At 36.4% G+C, this 17,162-nt stretch overlaps 2 protein-coding genes across 2 annotated transcripts; both read right to left on the reverse strand.

Annotated features, from left to right (window-relative positions):
• Positions 1 to 7,624: 7,624 nt before the first annotated feature.
• On the reverse strand, positions 7,625 to 8,587 carry LOC132188691 (uncharacterized). Its single transcript, XM_059603219.2, has 2 exons — positions 8,483 to 8,587; positions 7,625 to 8,353 (listed from the first exon to the last, which is right to left on the reverse strand). The coding sequence occupies exons 1-2, from the start codon at positions 8,534 to 8,536 to the stop codon at positions 7,769 to 7,771; spliced, it is 639 nt and encodes a 212-aa protein (XP_059459202.2). The 5' UTR covers positions 8,537 to 8,587; the 3' UTR covers positions 7,625 to 7,768.
• A 3,353-nt stretch (positions 8,588 to 11,940) lies between these two features.
• On the reverse strand, positions 11,941 to 16,063 carry LOC132188580 (uncharacterized). The gene is made up of 7 exons (XM_059603079.2): positions 15,952 to 16,063; positions 14,717 to 15,124; positions 14,449 to 14,612; positions 14,294 to 14,374; positions 13,684 to 13,759; positions 13,498 to 13,590; positions 11,941 to 12,291 (listed from the first exon to the last, which is right to left on the reverse strand). The coding sequence occupies exons 2-7, from the start codon at positions 15,102 to 15,104 to the stop codon at positions 12,131 to 12,133; spliced, it is 963 nt and encodes a 320-aa protein (XP_059459062.2). The 5' UTR covers positions 15,105 to 15,124; positions 15,952 to 16,063; the 3' UTR covers positions 11,941 to 12,130.
• Positions 16,064 to 17,162: the final 1,099 nt, after the last annotated feature.

Consider the following 17,162-nt stretch of genomic DNA (forward strand, 5'->3'; position numbering starts at 1 on the left):
ATCGACAAGCCTACAACTCGTGTCCTTACTCACAATCTTCTTTAACGTGATTCTCATTTATCGGACCCTTCCGATAGACTTCTCAACTGTAGATTTATCAAAGGAATAACTAAAACTCTAAAAGGATCTCTCTTAGAACAGTCTCGGACGAACTCTCTGGGGGTGAAAATTCGTACATCTCTTTTCTATAATGATGTATATATATATCAGTACATCAAACCCTAGACCTAGGCCCACTAAAAACATGTTTTTGGGCATAATAGGTACGGGGTGTCCGAATAGGTTAATGGGCTGTCCGTGCCTTACGGAGCAAAAATAAATTATTTGGAAATGCGGTCCGAACCTGGGGAAGGCCTGTCTGGACCCGGCATGCAATGGGTGAAACATAGCATTTTGGAAATGCTGTCCAGTCTTGATCAACTGCTCCGATCGATGTGCGTTTGTGGTCCGATTGAGCTGAAATTTTGGAGGGACGTTCATAACACATGAATCTACATTATGAACAGTGGAGATTGGATTCTGAACACTCTATATCAGTGCTTAATCCTGTGAACAGTAGCCTCTGCATTTTGGAACTAAATTAAATCAACACAAGAACTAACAAACTCCTCCTTTGGCTTGGCAATTCAGTGACAAAACCAAAATGCCGAGCCAATCCCATCATCTCCCCATATTTACTCCCCCTTTTTGTCACAGAATGACAAAAGGTCTTCATGTTTCCTGAAACACTTCACAAAATACATCAAGGCATATGTGGAACAAGAAGACATAAATAAAACTCATGAAAAAAAAAATGACGTAGAATGCATGATCATAAAGAAACATCAGCAAAACTCCCCCTCAATGTATGACTCAATTAACAACAAGAAACTGGAAATGCAAAACATGTTTCTCCCCCTCAAAAGTCAAATGAACACACATGATATACACATCAATGACTCATGTATTGCACAATGAATATCCCAAACATGCTCCAAATATGCAAAATATACATGAGACTAGTAATGGCAAGAAACTCATATTGCTTAACCCAAGCAAAGAAAAATGTTCCATTTAACCTATGCTTGTATGGTGTGTGTGTAAGATATCCAAAGAGAAAAAATTTCAACTTATAAAATGAGGAGAAAGTTTCACCACCATGAGGTTTTGACAAGAATATCAAATCAAAAGTCAAACCTTATTATATTAGGGCCTAGCCACTCTCATCTTATACATTTCTCTTTGTAAAACATTTTGCACAAGTTTGACACAGTGAAATAAATTCCTTTTGGAATATGATCTTTTAATTTAATTTGTTTCACTATTTTGTTTATTTTTTTCTTTGAGAAAGTGTCCTTAAACTTTTGGTGCTTATCACAAAAGAGAAAGCAAGAATTTTTAGGCCCTAAGTTCAACTAGCATATTGTCAATTTGAAAAATATGATTAGTCAAAAACATCATATAGTTACCTAACAGACCTCACAAATAAAGTAAAACAAAACCTCAATTTAAGCATAAATGTGCACAAGAGATAAAATATAGGCAAAATGTACCACATAAGATCAGGCTTTAGGTAACCACAAAAACAAGTTCATTAACACAAATTTGAATCTCATGCATATTAAGAACATTCCAAGACGCAATGAATTAAATCCATAAAAAGCAACATGAGAAATTAATAGACTATCTAAGTGTATAAGACAAAAGAAAGAAAAGAAAACAATCAAAGTAACATATTTTTGTCTTTTTGAAAATTTTCATAAAAGAAATGCACACGAACGAAAACAAATGCAAAACAAACAAAAATGCAATGCATAAAAAAAAACAATATGCTTGAATTGAGATTACAACAGGCAATACATGAATGTCCTTTAGCATTAAACTTTCATCACATCTTATAGGTCCCACTACAAAATAATGATTTGGTTTAATAACTACTTCTAGGTTTTCACAAGACATTACACATTCATGAACATTTGATTAGCAAGTAGACAAAAATCTTGGTGGTTCGCACACAACATCTCATCTATAAGCCTTTCAAAAATCATGATATATGAATTTCTTGAAAAGTCCTTTATGAATATGCCTCAAAACAAGAATCTCAAAAACAACTATGTATACACTCTTCATACAAAAAGTGTAACAACAAAAATAATGCAATGCATAAACACGAAAGCCAAAAAAACGCAAAGCAAAAAAAAATAACATGCTCTAGGATATTCAAAAATAGGCAATCAATCCTAGGCCTGTTAATGACTCACCTAACTCTATGTGAGATCACTACCACTCTCCCTCAATGGGCGAATGTTATAACCCTTCCTAACCCACTCTTTAACAATCTTAAAACCAGATTTATGACGCACATGGGGTCTCAATTTAAAATAATTTAGTCGAATATGACAAACTTTGTCATAATGATGACCTGTGGGAACAAACCTTTGAGAAGGTTGGCTTTTATGAGGAGGGATATATTTAGACTTTGATCTAGGCAAACCCGACTCTATATCACATTTTTCTTCCTTAGGAGAAGTCGAGTTTTTCCAAAGTCTTTGGGATTTAAACTGAAAACAGTTTGGTCTGATGTGACCAATAATCCCACAATGGTGGCATGTCGGAACAAACTTAGCTTGAGTTTGTTTCTTAGAAGAAGTCTTCAATTTGGGCTTCACACAATTATTCAAACAAGAGTTTTTGCCCTTATCCAAACAGACTGTATTAGCCTTGACTTCTTTAACATTCACAGGCTTAACGAGCAAGGTCTTTCTTTCAGATTTAAAAGCATGAGAAGTAGAGCAAACACCATTATCAACAATCATACTATGCTTGTTATCAACACAAAAAAAAACTTTTCAGATTATCACTAGAGAATTTTTGTGAGAGTTCTTCCAAATCATTCTCAAGTGATATATTCTTTTTAACAAGCACAAATATTTCAAAATTTAAAGAATCAATCAAGGCATGTGATTTAGACAATTCATTCGCCAAAGACTCTTTTTCATGTTCTACAGTTTTAAAATTCTTACAAATTTTTTTGTATTTGTAGGACAATTGACTATACTCATTAGAGAGGATCTTGTACACATCGTCCAGATCATCAAATCCAAAAGAGTCAATGACAAGGGACTGAGATGTATTCATAGTAAAAAGGAGTCAATGATCTCACTCAGAAATTTAAGCCAAACAGAGTGAACCCGCTCTGATACCAATTGAAATACGCTATGCCGACTCCAAAAACTTGTTTATCACAATTTATGCGAAATTAATATTATGAAGCAATAAACAATTCAATCACCCAAAATATATAAAGTAATAAAGAGGCAGACACAAATATTTTGGTTACGAAGAGGAAACCTTTTAGAAACCAATCTAGAAGTAAAACCTCTCCGGGGCAGCCAAACCCAGGAAATCACTATCAAAAGATTATCCAGAGATTACAGACACTAGGAACACTTACAACCCTTTGCAAGACCTTGACTCTGTAAGATCGACAAGCCTACAACTCGTTTCCTTGCTCACAATCTTCTTCAACGTGATTCTCCTTTACCGAACCCTTCCGATAGACTTTTCAACCGTAGATTTATCAAAGTAATAACTAAAACTTTAAGAGATTTAATTTAACGCTCACCACATATGATCTCTCTTAGAACAGCCTCCGACGAACTCTCTATGGGTGAAAATTCGTACATCTCTCTTCTATAATGATGTATATATATCAGTACATCAAACCCTAGACCTGGGCCCACTAAAAACATGTTTTTGGGCATAATAGGTACGGGGTGTCCGGACAGGTTAATGGGCTGTCCGGAAACGGCCTTGCGGAGCAAAAATAAGGTTTCTGAAAATGCAGTCCGGACCCGGGGAAGGCCTGTTCGGACCTGGCATCCAATGGGTGAAGCACAGCATTTTGGAAATGCTGTCCAGTTTTGATCAACTGCTCCGATCGATGGGCGTTTGTGGTCCGATTGAGCTGAAATTTTGCAGAAACGTTCATAACACATGAATCTACATTATGAACGGTGAAGATTGGATTCTGAGCATTCTATATCAGTGTTTAAGCTCGTGAACAGTAGCCTTTACATTTTAGAACTGAATTAAGCCAACACAAGAACTAACACTTTTCATTAAAGTGTCAAGAAAACATGAGATAGAAAATCTGGGAAAAGAAACATCTCCCCAAGAGCAGTAGAACAGCCAAGATTTTTATTCAGTGGGGGAATAACAGTGGATTGACACTATATATGTATGTATGCATATTATTAATTTAGGTGTATTAACTAAAAAAATTAATCCAAAACTGATGTAAACTACAAACAAGCTCTTTCCTTCCACCACAAATTTTCTTAATTTTTTCTCTTTTCCTTTGTTAGGCAACACAAAATAGAGGTAGTAGAAAGAAATAAATCCAAGAAGAAAAGAAAATAAAATCAATTAAGAAAAAAGCCAACAAGAAAGCCTAAATTGTTTTGGCCACCTATCAAAAAGAGAGAGAGAATATGCTCACTGAGCCGAGGTAGAACTATGTGGCCTAATTTAAAAAACACATAAACAGACTTAAAGTGGGCCAAAAAGATCAATTGAAATCTTATCATTTTGTCTGACAATAAGTTTTGATAACTTGTCAGTATTACAAAGTAACCACATCTTTTATTCCCCCCCACCCCCCTAAAAAAAAAAATCATCTGTGCAACAATAATATTGTAAAAGTTTAGAAATTATGACCCAAACCTAAAAGTTTCAGAAATTTGAAGGGGGGTCAATTAAATTGTACCCACTCAACCATACTTGGCTCCACCTCTGCTCAAAAGCCTCTTGAATAACAATGAAGAAGTATTGAAACTCTATTTCACAACTAGAACTTCCCAACATACCAAAGCTTTTCAGGAAAAGCATATCAGACAATCCTGGAGATCTCTTAACAGCAATCAACCTTCTACCAGCAAACAGATGACTCATCCTCATATTATAGAATGAACCTATCTATTTAATTTAGTGGTAATGCATTTAAGAATTGCGAAATCTCAAATCATAAACTTGATCATTGCACTGAAAAATGGCATTCAGTTGGCTTGAATCTAATTAAGTCACATGCAAAAGAAGATATAATAAAGAATAGTCACACACATGCACCTGTACATCCTTCTTAGCTATCTAAATAAATTTACAATCCTATAATTTTTTCATCTTCCTATGAAAAAGAACAATGGACCAGAATTGAGATGGTTTTTTTGATAAGTATAACGAAATTAAATAAATAAATGTACGAGCTGATGAATGCAAAAACCGTATAGCGTGAGACGGAAAATGCAAGCATATCTACTCAAGAATTTCGGCAACGAAAAGGGCTGAATGCGCTACAAGCATATGATCAAGCGCATCAGTGACGCTCACTGATTGCCTTCTTCAACAAGCAATCTTGTCATATCTACAAAAAGCAAACAACTTTGACCCAAGAAACCCAAAAACCCTAAAAGCAAAAGAAAGATTCTTTCAGAAGATGAATGAGCTGATGAGCACAGCGGGTGGTGGACATGGCACTAAGGTTGTCGAAACTATAAAGGGCTCAGTGAACAGGGTGCTAAAGTTGTTGGACATGGCACAAAGGTTGTCAGAACTATAAAGGGCTCAGTGCACAGGGTGCTAAAGTTGTTAGAACCATAAAGGGCTGAGAAACATCCAAAGAAACAATTATTGAGATAAGATAAGTACAAAGGTGAAGCTTTTCTGAAATGAGGTGTCAGTAGGAGACAATACAGGGTCAAGAGAAACACCAATAGTCAGAGACAGAAATAGCAAGAAAATACACTAGACAATACCGCGTTCGTGTTTTTGGGATTAACCTAATAATGAGGGTAATTGTTAGGGGCGATAATTTGTTGTGTTCATAAGTTGGGATTAAATCGTGTCGAAGCATGCATGTGTATAAGACTATATATAACTCAATTATAATCTGACCAATTTAATTAAACGGGTTATAACCTTAAACTATAATACGCTAATTTTGGTTGGGTTTGTGAGTCGTATAAAATTGTTTAGTACTAAATTTATATGTCGGGTTCGGATCGTGTCGATGCATAAATGCAAAAGATTATATAAGTTGACCGTAATCTAACCTATTAAATTAATTAAATGAATTATACCTCTCAATTCTAATACTTCAATTTTGATATTTAGATCGTATCGAATGCACGCATGACGCGTCACGTTAAAAATTGCAAACCCTAATGATTTTGGGGTCGAATGTATAAGAAAGTTGGCAGATCTCAAAATCAATCCTAATCATAATCAAGTCTACTTGGGACATCTGATACACATCATGTGTAACACATGGAACAGGCCGAAGAGTCCAAATGAAACCCAACTTATCTTGATGCCTCAAGAATGACAACACAAGTACAAAACAAAGACTTGTTCTAAAATTATCTTGATGCCCGCCAAAACGCCAAGTGCAGAATATTTTTGTGACGACCCCTACAAAAAAAAAAAAAAAAAAAAAAAAAAACCTCATCTCTTTTGTATGGCTGAAATAGTAGGTTATTCGGCATAACCTGTAAATTCAACATGATCTCAACAAAATTTTTTTTTGATACGACCTACAAATCCAACACAAAATTAGTAGATTAAAGTTTAAAGATTTGATCTGTTTATTAAAATGGATCCACTTAGAATTGATTTATATAATTAACTTTATAACTTTATACTCATACCTTAAGGTATATGACCCGAACCCAGACACGAAAATACAGACAGCTACCTCTACTCATGTGCAACGAATATGGACATGGGTGGCAACAGAGCATCTTTAAATTATTGCCTCACCTTAGGATTATTCAGGATAGGAAAATGCCAGCCGTCAGTAAATGTATATTGTTTGATTGCATAGCATACAGTAGAAAAGGACCTGGAGCACTTTTTGACAACATCTACCATAGTTCCCGTTGCATGTATAATGATGGGACCAATGGGTCATATATATATATATTTTCCCGAAATTATTGAAATGCGCATGAACATTTTAATTACAGTTAAAATGGGAAAAATTACAGTTAAAATGTTCATGCGCATTTCAATAATTTCGGAAAAACATATATATATTTTCCTGAAATTATTGAAATTCGCATGAACATTTTAGTTATTATGTATGAGAAAAATTACAGTTTATCTTTTAAAGTTGTGCGCATTTTTTGATTTTTGGACTGCAGGGATGCTCTACTTGTTTTACTTCCAAGCTTGATTCTTCTTTCGGTACCGTGCTTCTTGGTCTAGGCAGAACACAGTGCCACACATGTGGCCTTTAAGCACCAAATTTTCCAAAATTGCCCTTACGATGTTTCAAAATGACCCAAAATGTCCCATGCTATTTTTTCAATTTTTTTATTTTTTATTTTTTATTTTTTTTAAAAAAAAACATAAGAAAAAAAAAAAATCTAATTGGGGGTGGTTGGCAACCACCCCCATTAGGCCATGGGCGGTTGGCTCGCCACCCCATTCTGGCCAGTTGGGGTGCCCTGGCCACCCTCTTGGTCGAAATGGGGGTGGCCGGCCACCCCCAAATTGTCAATTTTTTTATTTTATATATATATAACCAAGCAACTAAATAAGTTAGTTTAACTTAATTGGTTAAGAACCACGCTTCATGAAGCAGATGTCACGAGTTCAAATCCTAATTATGATAACAGAAAATCTCAAAAAACTTCAGCTTCCTTCTCATACATTAATAAAGACAAACATTTTATCTAGTTCATATATTCCTATTCCTTCTCCGTGTACTCTCAGAGAGTTAAACAAAGTCTTAAGCTTCAATTTGTTTCCTTTGTGGGGAAGTGATCCTGAAGATATGCTCCTCTCCGGTGCACTTATCTACTTTAACCACCCACCGGCTTCTTTTCGGGCTACTGGCCGCATTTGTTGCCGCTATTCTTGTCACCAGAAGCCCCTTTCCAATGGGCAAAAAATGTGTGTTCAATTCACTCCACCATGATCCCTTGTGGAGGGCATTGTACCCTACAATAAGTGCCCCATCATGCTTTGCACTCTTTTTCGCTGCGAAGAATACTCCCTTGTGCTCATTGATATGACAATCAATAAGCACAAAATCTGCTCCTTTGTAGTCATCTAACAATAAGGTGCGTGCATCCCCCACAGCAAATTCCGCACAATTTGCATAGGGGCCTAGAGCTTTCTTGGAGGCATGCAATTCGTCAAGGCTGCTTAGAATGCACACAACACGGCCACCCGTTTGATGGGCGGCTGCTACTAGTGCTAGAGCGGTGGATCCGGCGATGCTAGCGCATATCATCACCATGAGCTGAGCGTTGTTGCCGGCGGCGATGGCGGATATGAATTCCGCCACGTCTGGCTCTTTACCTATTTTCGCCTATAAAAACGTAACACAAAACTCAATCATAAAAAGGAATAACGCTACTACTACTCCTTCGACATGTCATGTCAGTTGATATAAAATAAGTGCAAATCAGAAAGAGATTGTTAAGCTGTTCTTGCTTACCATCTTTAGGGCACGGAGATACGCTTTTGTGGCGTTTTCAGCAGACCAAGTCATTTTTCTTGTTTTGAATTTTGGAATCGTTTGCTTTGAGAGTTTTTTTTTTTTTTTTTTTGGTAATAAAAGCTGCGTTTCAGAGCTTTATAGAGTTGGAGTCATGAGAGATTAGAAGCATCTGAGGAAGGTTTTAACTGAGAGAGGAAGATTCCATTGCCAACTGCCATTGTCTAAAAGTTGAAATAATTATTAATGTCCCTAAATTTCTTCTTACAACACAAGTTGCTCTTACTACACAAGTTGCTCTTCTATTAATTTGTAAAATTAATATGGATTGAACTACAAATTAATTTCTTCCGTGGAACCATTGCAACTCTTTAATGAGCAAGCCTTTAGATTTTATTTTTAATTTTAAATTATCTAAAATTCCAATTTCAGTTTCTATAAAACCTTTTTAATTACTAGCTTCTTTAGGGGTCTCCATGTAGAATTAATTAAATAAATAAATTTATCATTCCTTATCTGTTTAAGACAAACTAAGCTTCCAACAAAATTTCCTTTTGTCTTTATTTGTAGGGGAAAATATATTTTACTTCCTGAACTATTCACTCATTTGCACTTTTAACCCAAATGTTTAAAAAGTGATACTTTACCCCATCCAAACTTCCAAATTGTTGCAATTCGACAATTTTGACTTTTCTTTTTCTCAAAATGACTCCATCCCAAGTTAAAAAAATAAAATAAAATAAAATAAAAATCAAGGGGTGGCTTCGGCCGGATTGGGATCCCCGGCAATGCATGAGAAATTGCCCATAAAAAATGCTTGAAATCCTAGCCATTGAATTTCATCCAATGGCCTCTAGTTTGCCACATGTCCCTTTAATTAAAAAACACTAAAATATTATTTAAGTTTTAAAAAGAAAATATAAAATAAAATTATAAAAAATTATAAAAAAAAGTATAGGGTGGCCGGCCACCCCATATGAGACATGGGGGTGGCTTCGGCCACCCCCAATGGCCGGTTGGGGTGGCTCCACCATAGGGGGTGGTTCGGCCACTCCCTAGGCCAAACCTTTTTTTTTTTTTTTTTTTTTTTTTGTGGGTTTGGGCCCTAGGGGGTGGCCGAACCACCCCCTAGGGCCCTAGGGGGTGGCCAAAGCCACCCCAAAGGACCAGTTGGGGGTGGCCGGAGCCACCCCCATGGCCATAGGGGGTGGTTCGGCCACCCTCTAGGCCAAATCCTTTTTTTTTTTTTGTTTTTTTTTTTTTTTATGGATTTGGGGCCTACGGGGTGGCCAAAGCCACCCGCAAGGACCAGTTGGGGGTGGCCGAACCACCCCCTAGGGCCAAACCCAATTTCTTTTTTTTTGGGGTTTGGCCCTAGAGGGTGGCTGAAGCACCTCCTAGGGCCATGGGGGTGGCTCTGGCCACCCCCAACCGGCACCTGGGGATGGCTTCGGCCTCCCCCAAGTCTCAGATGGGGTGGCTGGCGACCCTAGGGGTGGCCAGCCACCCCATACTTTTTTTTTTATAATTTTTTATTTATTTTTATTATTTTGTTTTATATTTTTTTTAAAACTTAAATATTATTTTAGTATTTTTTAATTAAATGGACATGTGGCAGTATATAGACCATTGGATGAAATTCAAAGGCTAGGATTTCAGGCATTTTTGATGGGCAATTCCCCATGCATTGCCGGGGATCCCAATCCGGCTTCGGCCACCCTAGACCAGCCAACCCTTAATTTTTATTTATTTATTTATTATTATTTTTTTTTTAAAAAAAAAAAAAAAAAACTTGGGATGGAGGCATTTTGAAAAAGAAAAAAAAAAAAAGTCAAAATGGTCGAATTGCAACAATTTGAAAGTTTTGGGGGAGGTAAAATGTCACTTTTTAAACATTCGGGTTAAAAGTGTAAATGTGTGGATAGTTTAGGAGGGTAAAAGGGGAAAATTCACTTTACCTCCTGAAGTTTTATGGGTTTTTCAATTTAAACCCCAAAGTTTAAAAATTGGCAATGTACCCCCCTAATGTTTCAAAATTTTCAATGTAAACCTTCCGTTAATAATTTCCGTTAAATTGGATGAAATTTTTTTTAAAAAAGCCTGAGGATAATTACGTAATTTTATAGATTTCCGTCCAATTTGATGGAAATTAGTAATGAAATGTTTAAATTAAAATTTTTTAAAACATTAAGGGGGTAAATTGCCAATTTTTAAACTTTTGGATTTAAATTGAAAAACTTCTGAAATTTTAAAGGGGTAAAATAGATTTTTTCCATGGTAAAATGTATTTTCTCTTTATTTTTATTTTGGCCCCTTAAGAAAAATTTCAATGCAATTTGGCTTCGTTGACTTCAACTGTCAATTTGGCTTAATGGTGATTTAACATATATTAGAGCTTTTACGTGTCGGGGCTGAAGAGTGCTAAAAGTACCAATATAAACGCTAGTGCCGTGCGGATAAGGCCTGGAAACAACAATCAAACATATCACCAACTAGGCCAAGATGCTGCCAACTAGCTTCACGAAGAATCTTGCAATAGTCGTGACCATCAACAAATGCTATAAGGACTTTTATCTCTTTAAAGATGATTTAATTTTTAAAATTACCATTGAATCAAAATCTAATAGTGATTTATCAGAAATTCAACAATAATTTTAAAAATCACATTACTTTTGAGAAAATAAAAGATCAAACGTCATATTTATATCATTACTTGTTATCATCTTCGCTAGTAGTAGTATAATGGTGGACAATGTATTTAAGGTTTTTTTTTTTTAAATGTTTATTACATAAAATAATATATCTGGTTTTCTATACTAATACCAAAATATTCGTATATTGTAGCTGTGGTGTCCCCGAGCAGGTGAACAATGAGGTGCAATATCATTTTTTTTTTCTTCAATTTGTAATATTCTGATGCTACTTCTGCTATGATTGCCGTTGCATTGCACCCCAGAAGGCTAAGAAAGTGATTAATTGTTATTATTATTTATTTTTTATTTTTGAAAAAAAAAAGGGAGGAGAAAATGAATATGTAAGATCAAGTTGCTATAGAAAATGGTTGAACAAGGTGCGTTGATGCTCGTTTGCCCCCGCGAAACCAACACAGAGATCTATGTCCGGATCACATTGCTCTCCATGCTCATACATTGGTTATTACAGCCGCCCTTTAATTATTTATGATTTTTCAGGTCTCTTTCTTATTCAAATTTTCGAGACAGATGTTGATAAAAGCTGCTGAGGCCAGTGAAAATGAAGGAGTGGCCGTGTGGGTGATTCGGAGGAGCAGAGCACGATAAATCTAACTTTACTAATGTTGTTGGGTTGACTGATATTCCGACACATGCTCACATTTTCTTGTGTGACTTTTTAAATTATTGTTGAATCAAAATCTAATAATAATTTGTGATTCATTAGTTATTTTAAAACTCACGTCAATAAGGGTGTAAAGGAATGAATAAACCCAGAACAGAAATATGATAGCTTTTTTGAAGAAGATTGTGTATTCAAACAGTTAGAGATTTTGCAACTTCAAAATAAAACTTGCAACAAAAGTACTTTTGAGCACGCTATCCTTCCCAAAGACACAAACACCAAGTTCTTTGATCACCTACTAATAACACAGGTAAAATACTCATACACTATAATTCATTCTATATTGATTCTGACCACCTTTTTGGTTCCCCCAGCAGAAAAATTGTTTCTGGCTTCATTGTCTGGTTTCATTCCTCCAGCTTTCCAGAGCTGCTCTACAGATGGGAGGGCCCAACCTCCCCAACCTGCCTTCTCCTGTTTACCGCTACTAGAACCTAACAAATGGAAGCCAGACCAAACATATGTTTAAATCAAAAGCCAAGCAGCAACAAAAGAGCAGTGTCACATCAAGAGATAAGCATGTCATAGGGCATCAGTCATACCTAACAGATCAATCACTAAAAAGTAGCAAGAGAAACCTCTAATGCTTAGGGGCTGTATGCTAATGGCTTTAAAAAAGAAAGTGGCCCGAAACTGTAGCAAGATTTGATTGATGTGTGAAAAAAGTAAGAATGTTTGATATGGAAAAGTGAAAAAATTTTGTTTTGTAGTGAATTTTTTATTTGAATAGTAGTAAAATGTGATTGATGTGATGTAAAAAGTAAGAATGTTCGAGAGTTGAATTTGAGATGAATAGTATGAGGCTTTTTTTGAGTCCATTGGCAAAAAACCCTAGATCTTATGTTTAATACCCCACAACCAAGTAACAAATGGAAATGCTACTAAGAGAAGTAATTAATGGAGGTAAGATTGGCTACCTAAGAAAAAAAAAACCATACACCACCATTCAGTCTTCTCTTGCTCTCTTTTAGCAAAAGAATTCTCTGCAAAGCCTCAAGTGTCCAAATCTCAAATTGACAAGAGGCTCTTCCCTTCTCTCCTCCCCCCTCACCCTAATGTACTCCTTTCTTTCACCATCTCTCTGTTCTCTATTTCAACTTTCCCCCCTCACCATGCTCCCCAAGCACTTTTGTGGCACGCATGGATTGCATGCGTTGATACCCTTTTTGTTATTTATAGCAGATCTTGGCCACCTCTAACCATGCGCCTCTAAATCTCTACATGTGGTGCTCCCTTTGGGCATATGGAGCCTTCCGGATCCACATTCGGACCACTCTAGTAGGAGACCCCATTTCTAATTATTCAGTTTTTCTTGGTTTCCTTATTTCCTTCAGAGGCTGGCCAAAAACTAAGACCAATATGAGTGCCTTCAGCCATACTCGCAACTCCACCCATAGGGCCGCTACAACCAGTTATACTGGCAGCATGCCCTCTCACTTGCTCTACCGCGAGGATCCCATCTAGACTGTCGATAGAAACTGCAATGTTAATGTTGCTAAAGACAATGTACTCTTTTGGTTGTTTGTTTATGTTTTCGTATTCTTATTTCCCTGTATTTCTAACTGTTCTGGTTAGTTTGTACACCTGGTTGCATGTTCTATTTATCAAAAAAAAAAAATACACCACCATTTGTAACTTACCTGCATTGCCATGCATATGAAATCCATCTTCCTGGCCCGGCAAATTTCCTTTAGCATTACCTTTCCAAGCTTCTTCAAAACCAGCAAGCTCATCTGGAATAAGCACCACAATGTTAGCCTATGGCTGAGCAATTGCATAATACATAATGCCACTTTAAGTACTAATCATAGACATCAGGAACAAACCTTCATTTAGATTGTGTAAAGTTTGCAACGTATCCATCTTACCATCTGAATTGAGCTTCCTTGTAACTGAGTGACCCTGCATAAGCAACGCAACCACATCAATCACCGCAAATCACATGGTTAAAGTTCCCTGTATAATAATAAAGAGACCAATTTCTTGTTGCATCCTTCCATCAACTTTCACCCAAAAGAGTTGGGAGAAGGAAATAAAGAGATTCCAAATGACTTGAGGTCAGGTTATAAAACTTCATGGATCGACAGAAGGAGAGTATGATAGAACATATATAACGAACACATCTCACTCGAGAATAGTGCGAGCTACACTAATAAAAATTTCACGGGCAGGTAATCTTGGGGTTTATATCTCCCAAGCCAAGATAATGAGAACATCCATGAAGGCGAATGGATCCTCAAGGACCAAATGCACTAACACACTCTGCACCAGACACTAACAATACAGCAAGAGAAGGGTCATCCATTTGAAACATCTTTTTGCCAATCAATTATCCCACAAACTGATAAAGCTAAAATTAAGGTTTCTGGGTTAGGGGTGTCATAATCATTAATCATGGACCTCTAATGAAGTGCATTACACCAACTAAATAATTACCTTGTCATGAATCCCTCTAGAGATTCTATGTTTCGCTTGACCTGTTGTTCTATCTGCTTCTTTAGTCTCCTCAAGCATCACCTTATTCAAAATCACAGCGTTAGATCCAGAAGAAAGCCAATAATGAAACAACTTGCCCTTAAAAAGTTACTTACTCCATCAGTGCCAGCCCTTGTGGTTCTCGTAGATGTGTAATATGCTCCATTAACACCACCATATGTGACTCTACAAGTCTGAACACCGACTCTGCTAGCCTGGGAATGTTCCCCTTCAACCTTGTTACGGTCATTCCCACAAACCACACTCTTGCTCTTCGTCTCTATGAAATCAACCCAGGAGTCAAAATTGTTAAGCAAGAAAAATCCCAGGCTAAAATAGAGACCTTAGAATGAAAATGTAAAGCAAACAAACAAGTTCAGTTACCATCGGTTTCATCGTCCGGATGCTCAACAGATGGTTCTTTGATCGACCGAGAATGCTTTTGATGATTATCCTTCTCAACCCCAGTGCCTTCATCTTCCTCATTCAGTCTCTCACCATCAGAGGTTAGTTCTTCTATTACTATTCCTGTTGCTCTACTGGTCTGGTCCTGCTTACTGGTTGCAGCAGTTGAACCAAACATGCCACTGCCAGAATCAAACAAGCTTCCAAATGGGCGAGTGAAAAAGGGATCATCAAATGGATCCCTTTCTCCAAAAAGGCTAGGCATCACACTTCTATGGGATCTTCTAACATCACCAAAACCCCTAAAACTACCCAACAGGTCACCTGAATGGAAGAAGTCATCTCGACCCTCTCTTCCCCTCTGCATATTGTCCTGTTCTAATCCCTCTAAAAACACAAAAATCCGTTTAAGGAACAACTAATATTCACAAAATTCTGAAAATCTGCTTGGTCGCCAAGAAAATTTGAGGAAGAAAAAAAAAAACTACCTTTTATTTTCTGTGTTGATTTTGCTTCTATAAAGTAAATATAAACTTTTAGTAAAGCTTATAAATGTGAGATGCATTAATGTGAACCGAAGAGGTTATTTTGCTCAGAAACTCAAAAGAATCTGAAATTTAACACTTAGTAGAAGAAAATTTCTATTACAAATAAGCATGAAGCCAATGAATGAAGCGACTGGAAAAAGAATGATCTCATAAGAATCATCCTAATCACGAATATGAACAAGGGCAAAATTCAAATCACATACGATCACAGAGACAAGTTCAGAATTTCTAATCGTTAAACCGGCACCTCAAATGTTGAAGACCAAAAATTGAATATAATAAAAAATATATATAAACGATTGAGTTGTTAAACTCAGTGTCACTGAATCACTGCCAAGAAAATGTGGGAAAAGAAAACTTACCCAATCTCAGATAATCCAAAAGATATACTTCCTTAATATGTCATGAAACTAACAAATTAAGCGTTGAAGATAACAAAGTCAAGTATTAGAGTTAATTAAGAACTAACAAACCAAGTAAATCAATTCCAGGAAATATCTTGTATTATTCAATAACCATATTATTTAAAAATCATAATAATAAGAATAACTTACACATGAACACTTCCAAGTTTATATTCTGAGACTTCTGAAAATATATTTGGCAAACATGCGCAGAGACGGAGAGAGAGAGAGAGAGAGAGAGAGAGAGAGATAGAGAACTTACGTTGGAAGACGATAGAACGCAGATTCCGAGTGTGTGTGTGAGAGAGGGAAACAGAGTGCCCTGCTCTTTTCCGAGAGGAAATGTATATGCCGAGACTTGAGAGAGAGCGACACGCAATTCAACATGTTCTTTCATAAGCTAGAATGTTCGTCCAACATGTTCTTTCATAATCTAGAATGTTCGCCTTGTTTTTGTTTTTTTGTTTTTTTTTTTTTTTTTTTTCAATTGTGTCCCATAGGTAGCTCAATCGGTTGAGACCACGCATAATAAAGCGGAGGTTACTAATTCGAATTTCTCTCCCCCTCTTATGCGGACATGTCAAAAAATAATAGTAATAATAATTAAATTTTTATTTTTATAAGGTTAAATGCGTAATTGGTCTTTGTGATTGACTTTAATTACAAAATGCTTTATGTGATTTCAAAATAAACTCAAAGATTCTTGAAGTATGCCAAAAAAAAAAAAAAAACAATTTAATCCCTATAATTAAATTTTATTTAAAAATTTAACGAATTCCGTTAATTATCACGTCACCACCAATCAAATGGTAACATATGTGCTCTTAATAAAAAAAATATAAATATATTAAATATGTAAAAGTTAAAAAAAAAAATAATAATAATAATAATAAATAATTGTTGTTAAAAATTAAAAATAAAAAACTACACAGTGTTCTCTCTACAACCCATTTCATCGTTCTCTCCTCTCCTTTTCATCTGTCTCTTCCCCCATTTCATCTCTCTTCCCTCTCCCCTCATCGACGGCCGGCAACAAAGACCACGACGCCGAGCACCGCTGACGACAAGCCAGCCACATCTCTGACGACGAGCTAAACCCACTTTTTTTGGATGAATTAAACCCATTTCTTTTCTTCTTCAACAAAGGTGAGAGGATAAGAAAGAGCTAAGGAAATTGAACTGACTTCTTTTCTTCTTCAGCAAACCCACACTTAATTCAAATATGATAGGGAGCTTCCTTTCCAGTTCCACAAAGAAAATACCAGCAACCCATTTGAAACAGAGAAATAGAGAATAACCCATGAAAAAATTGAGAACAAAAAAAACGTAATAGACAAGAAGACTAGGTCGGTGAGGGTCTCCAGCGTGGTAGAATAGATCGTCGCACGGTGGGGAAGGCCGACGGTGGTGGTCATCGTTGCACAGGGGGAAATTTTGGGGGGGGGGGGGGGGGGGTGGGGAATGTGTTTGGGA

This window comes from Corylus avellana, chromosome 6 (assembly GCF_965113065.1).
Source record: "Corylus avellana chromosome 6, dhCorAvel1.hap1.2, whole genome shotgun sequence".
Taxonomy (NCBI): Eukaryota; Viridiplantae; Streptophyta; class Magnoliopsida; order Fagales; family Betulaceae; genus Corylus; species Corylus avellana.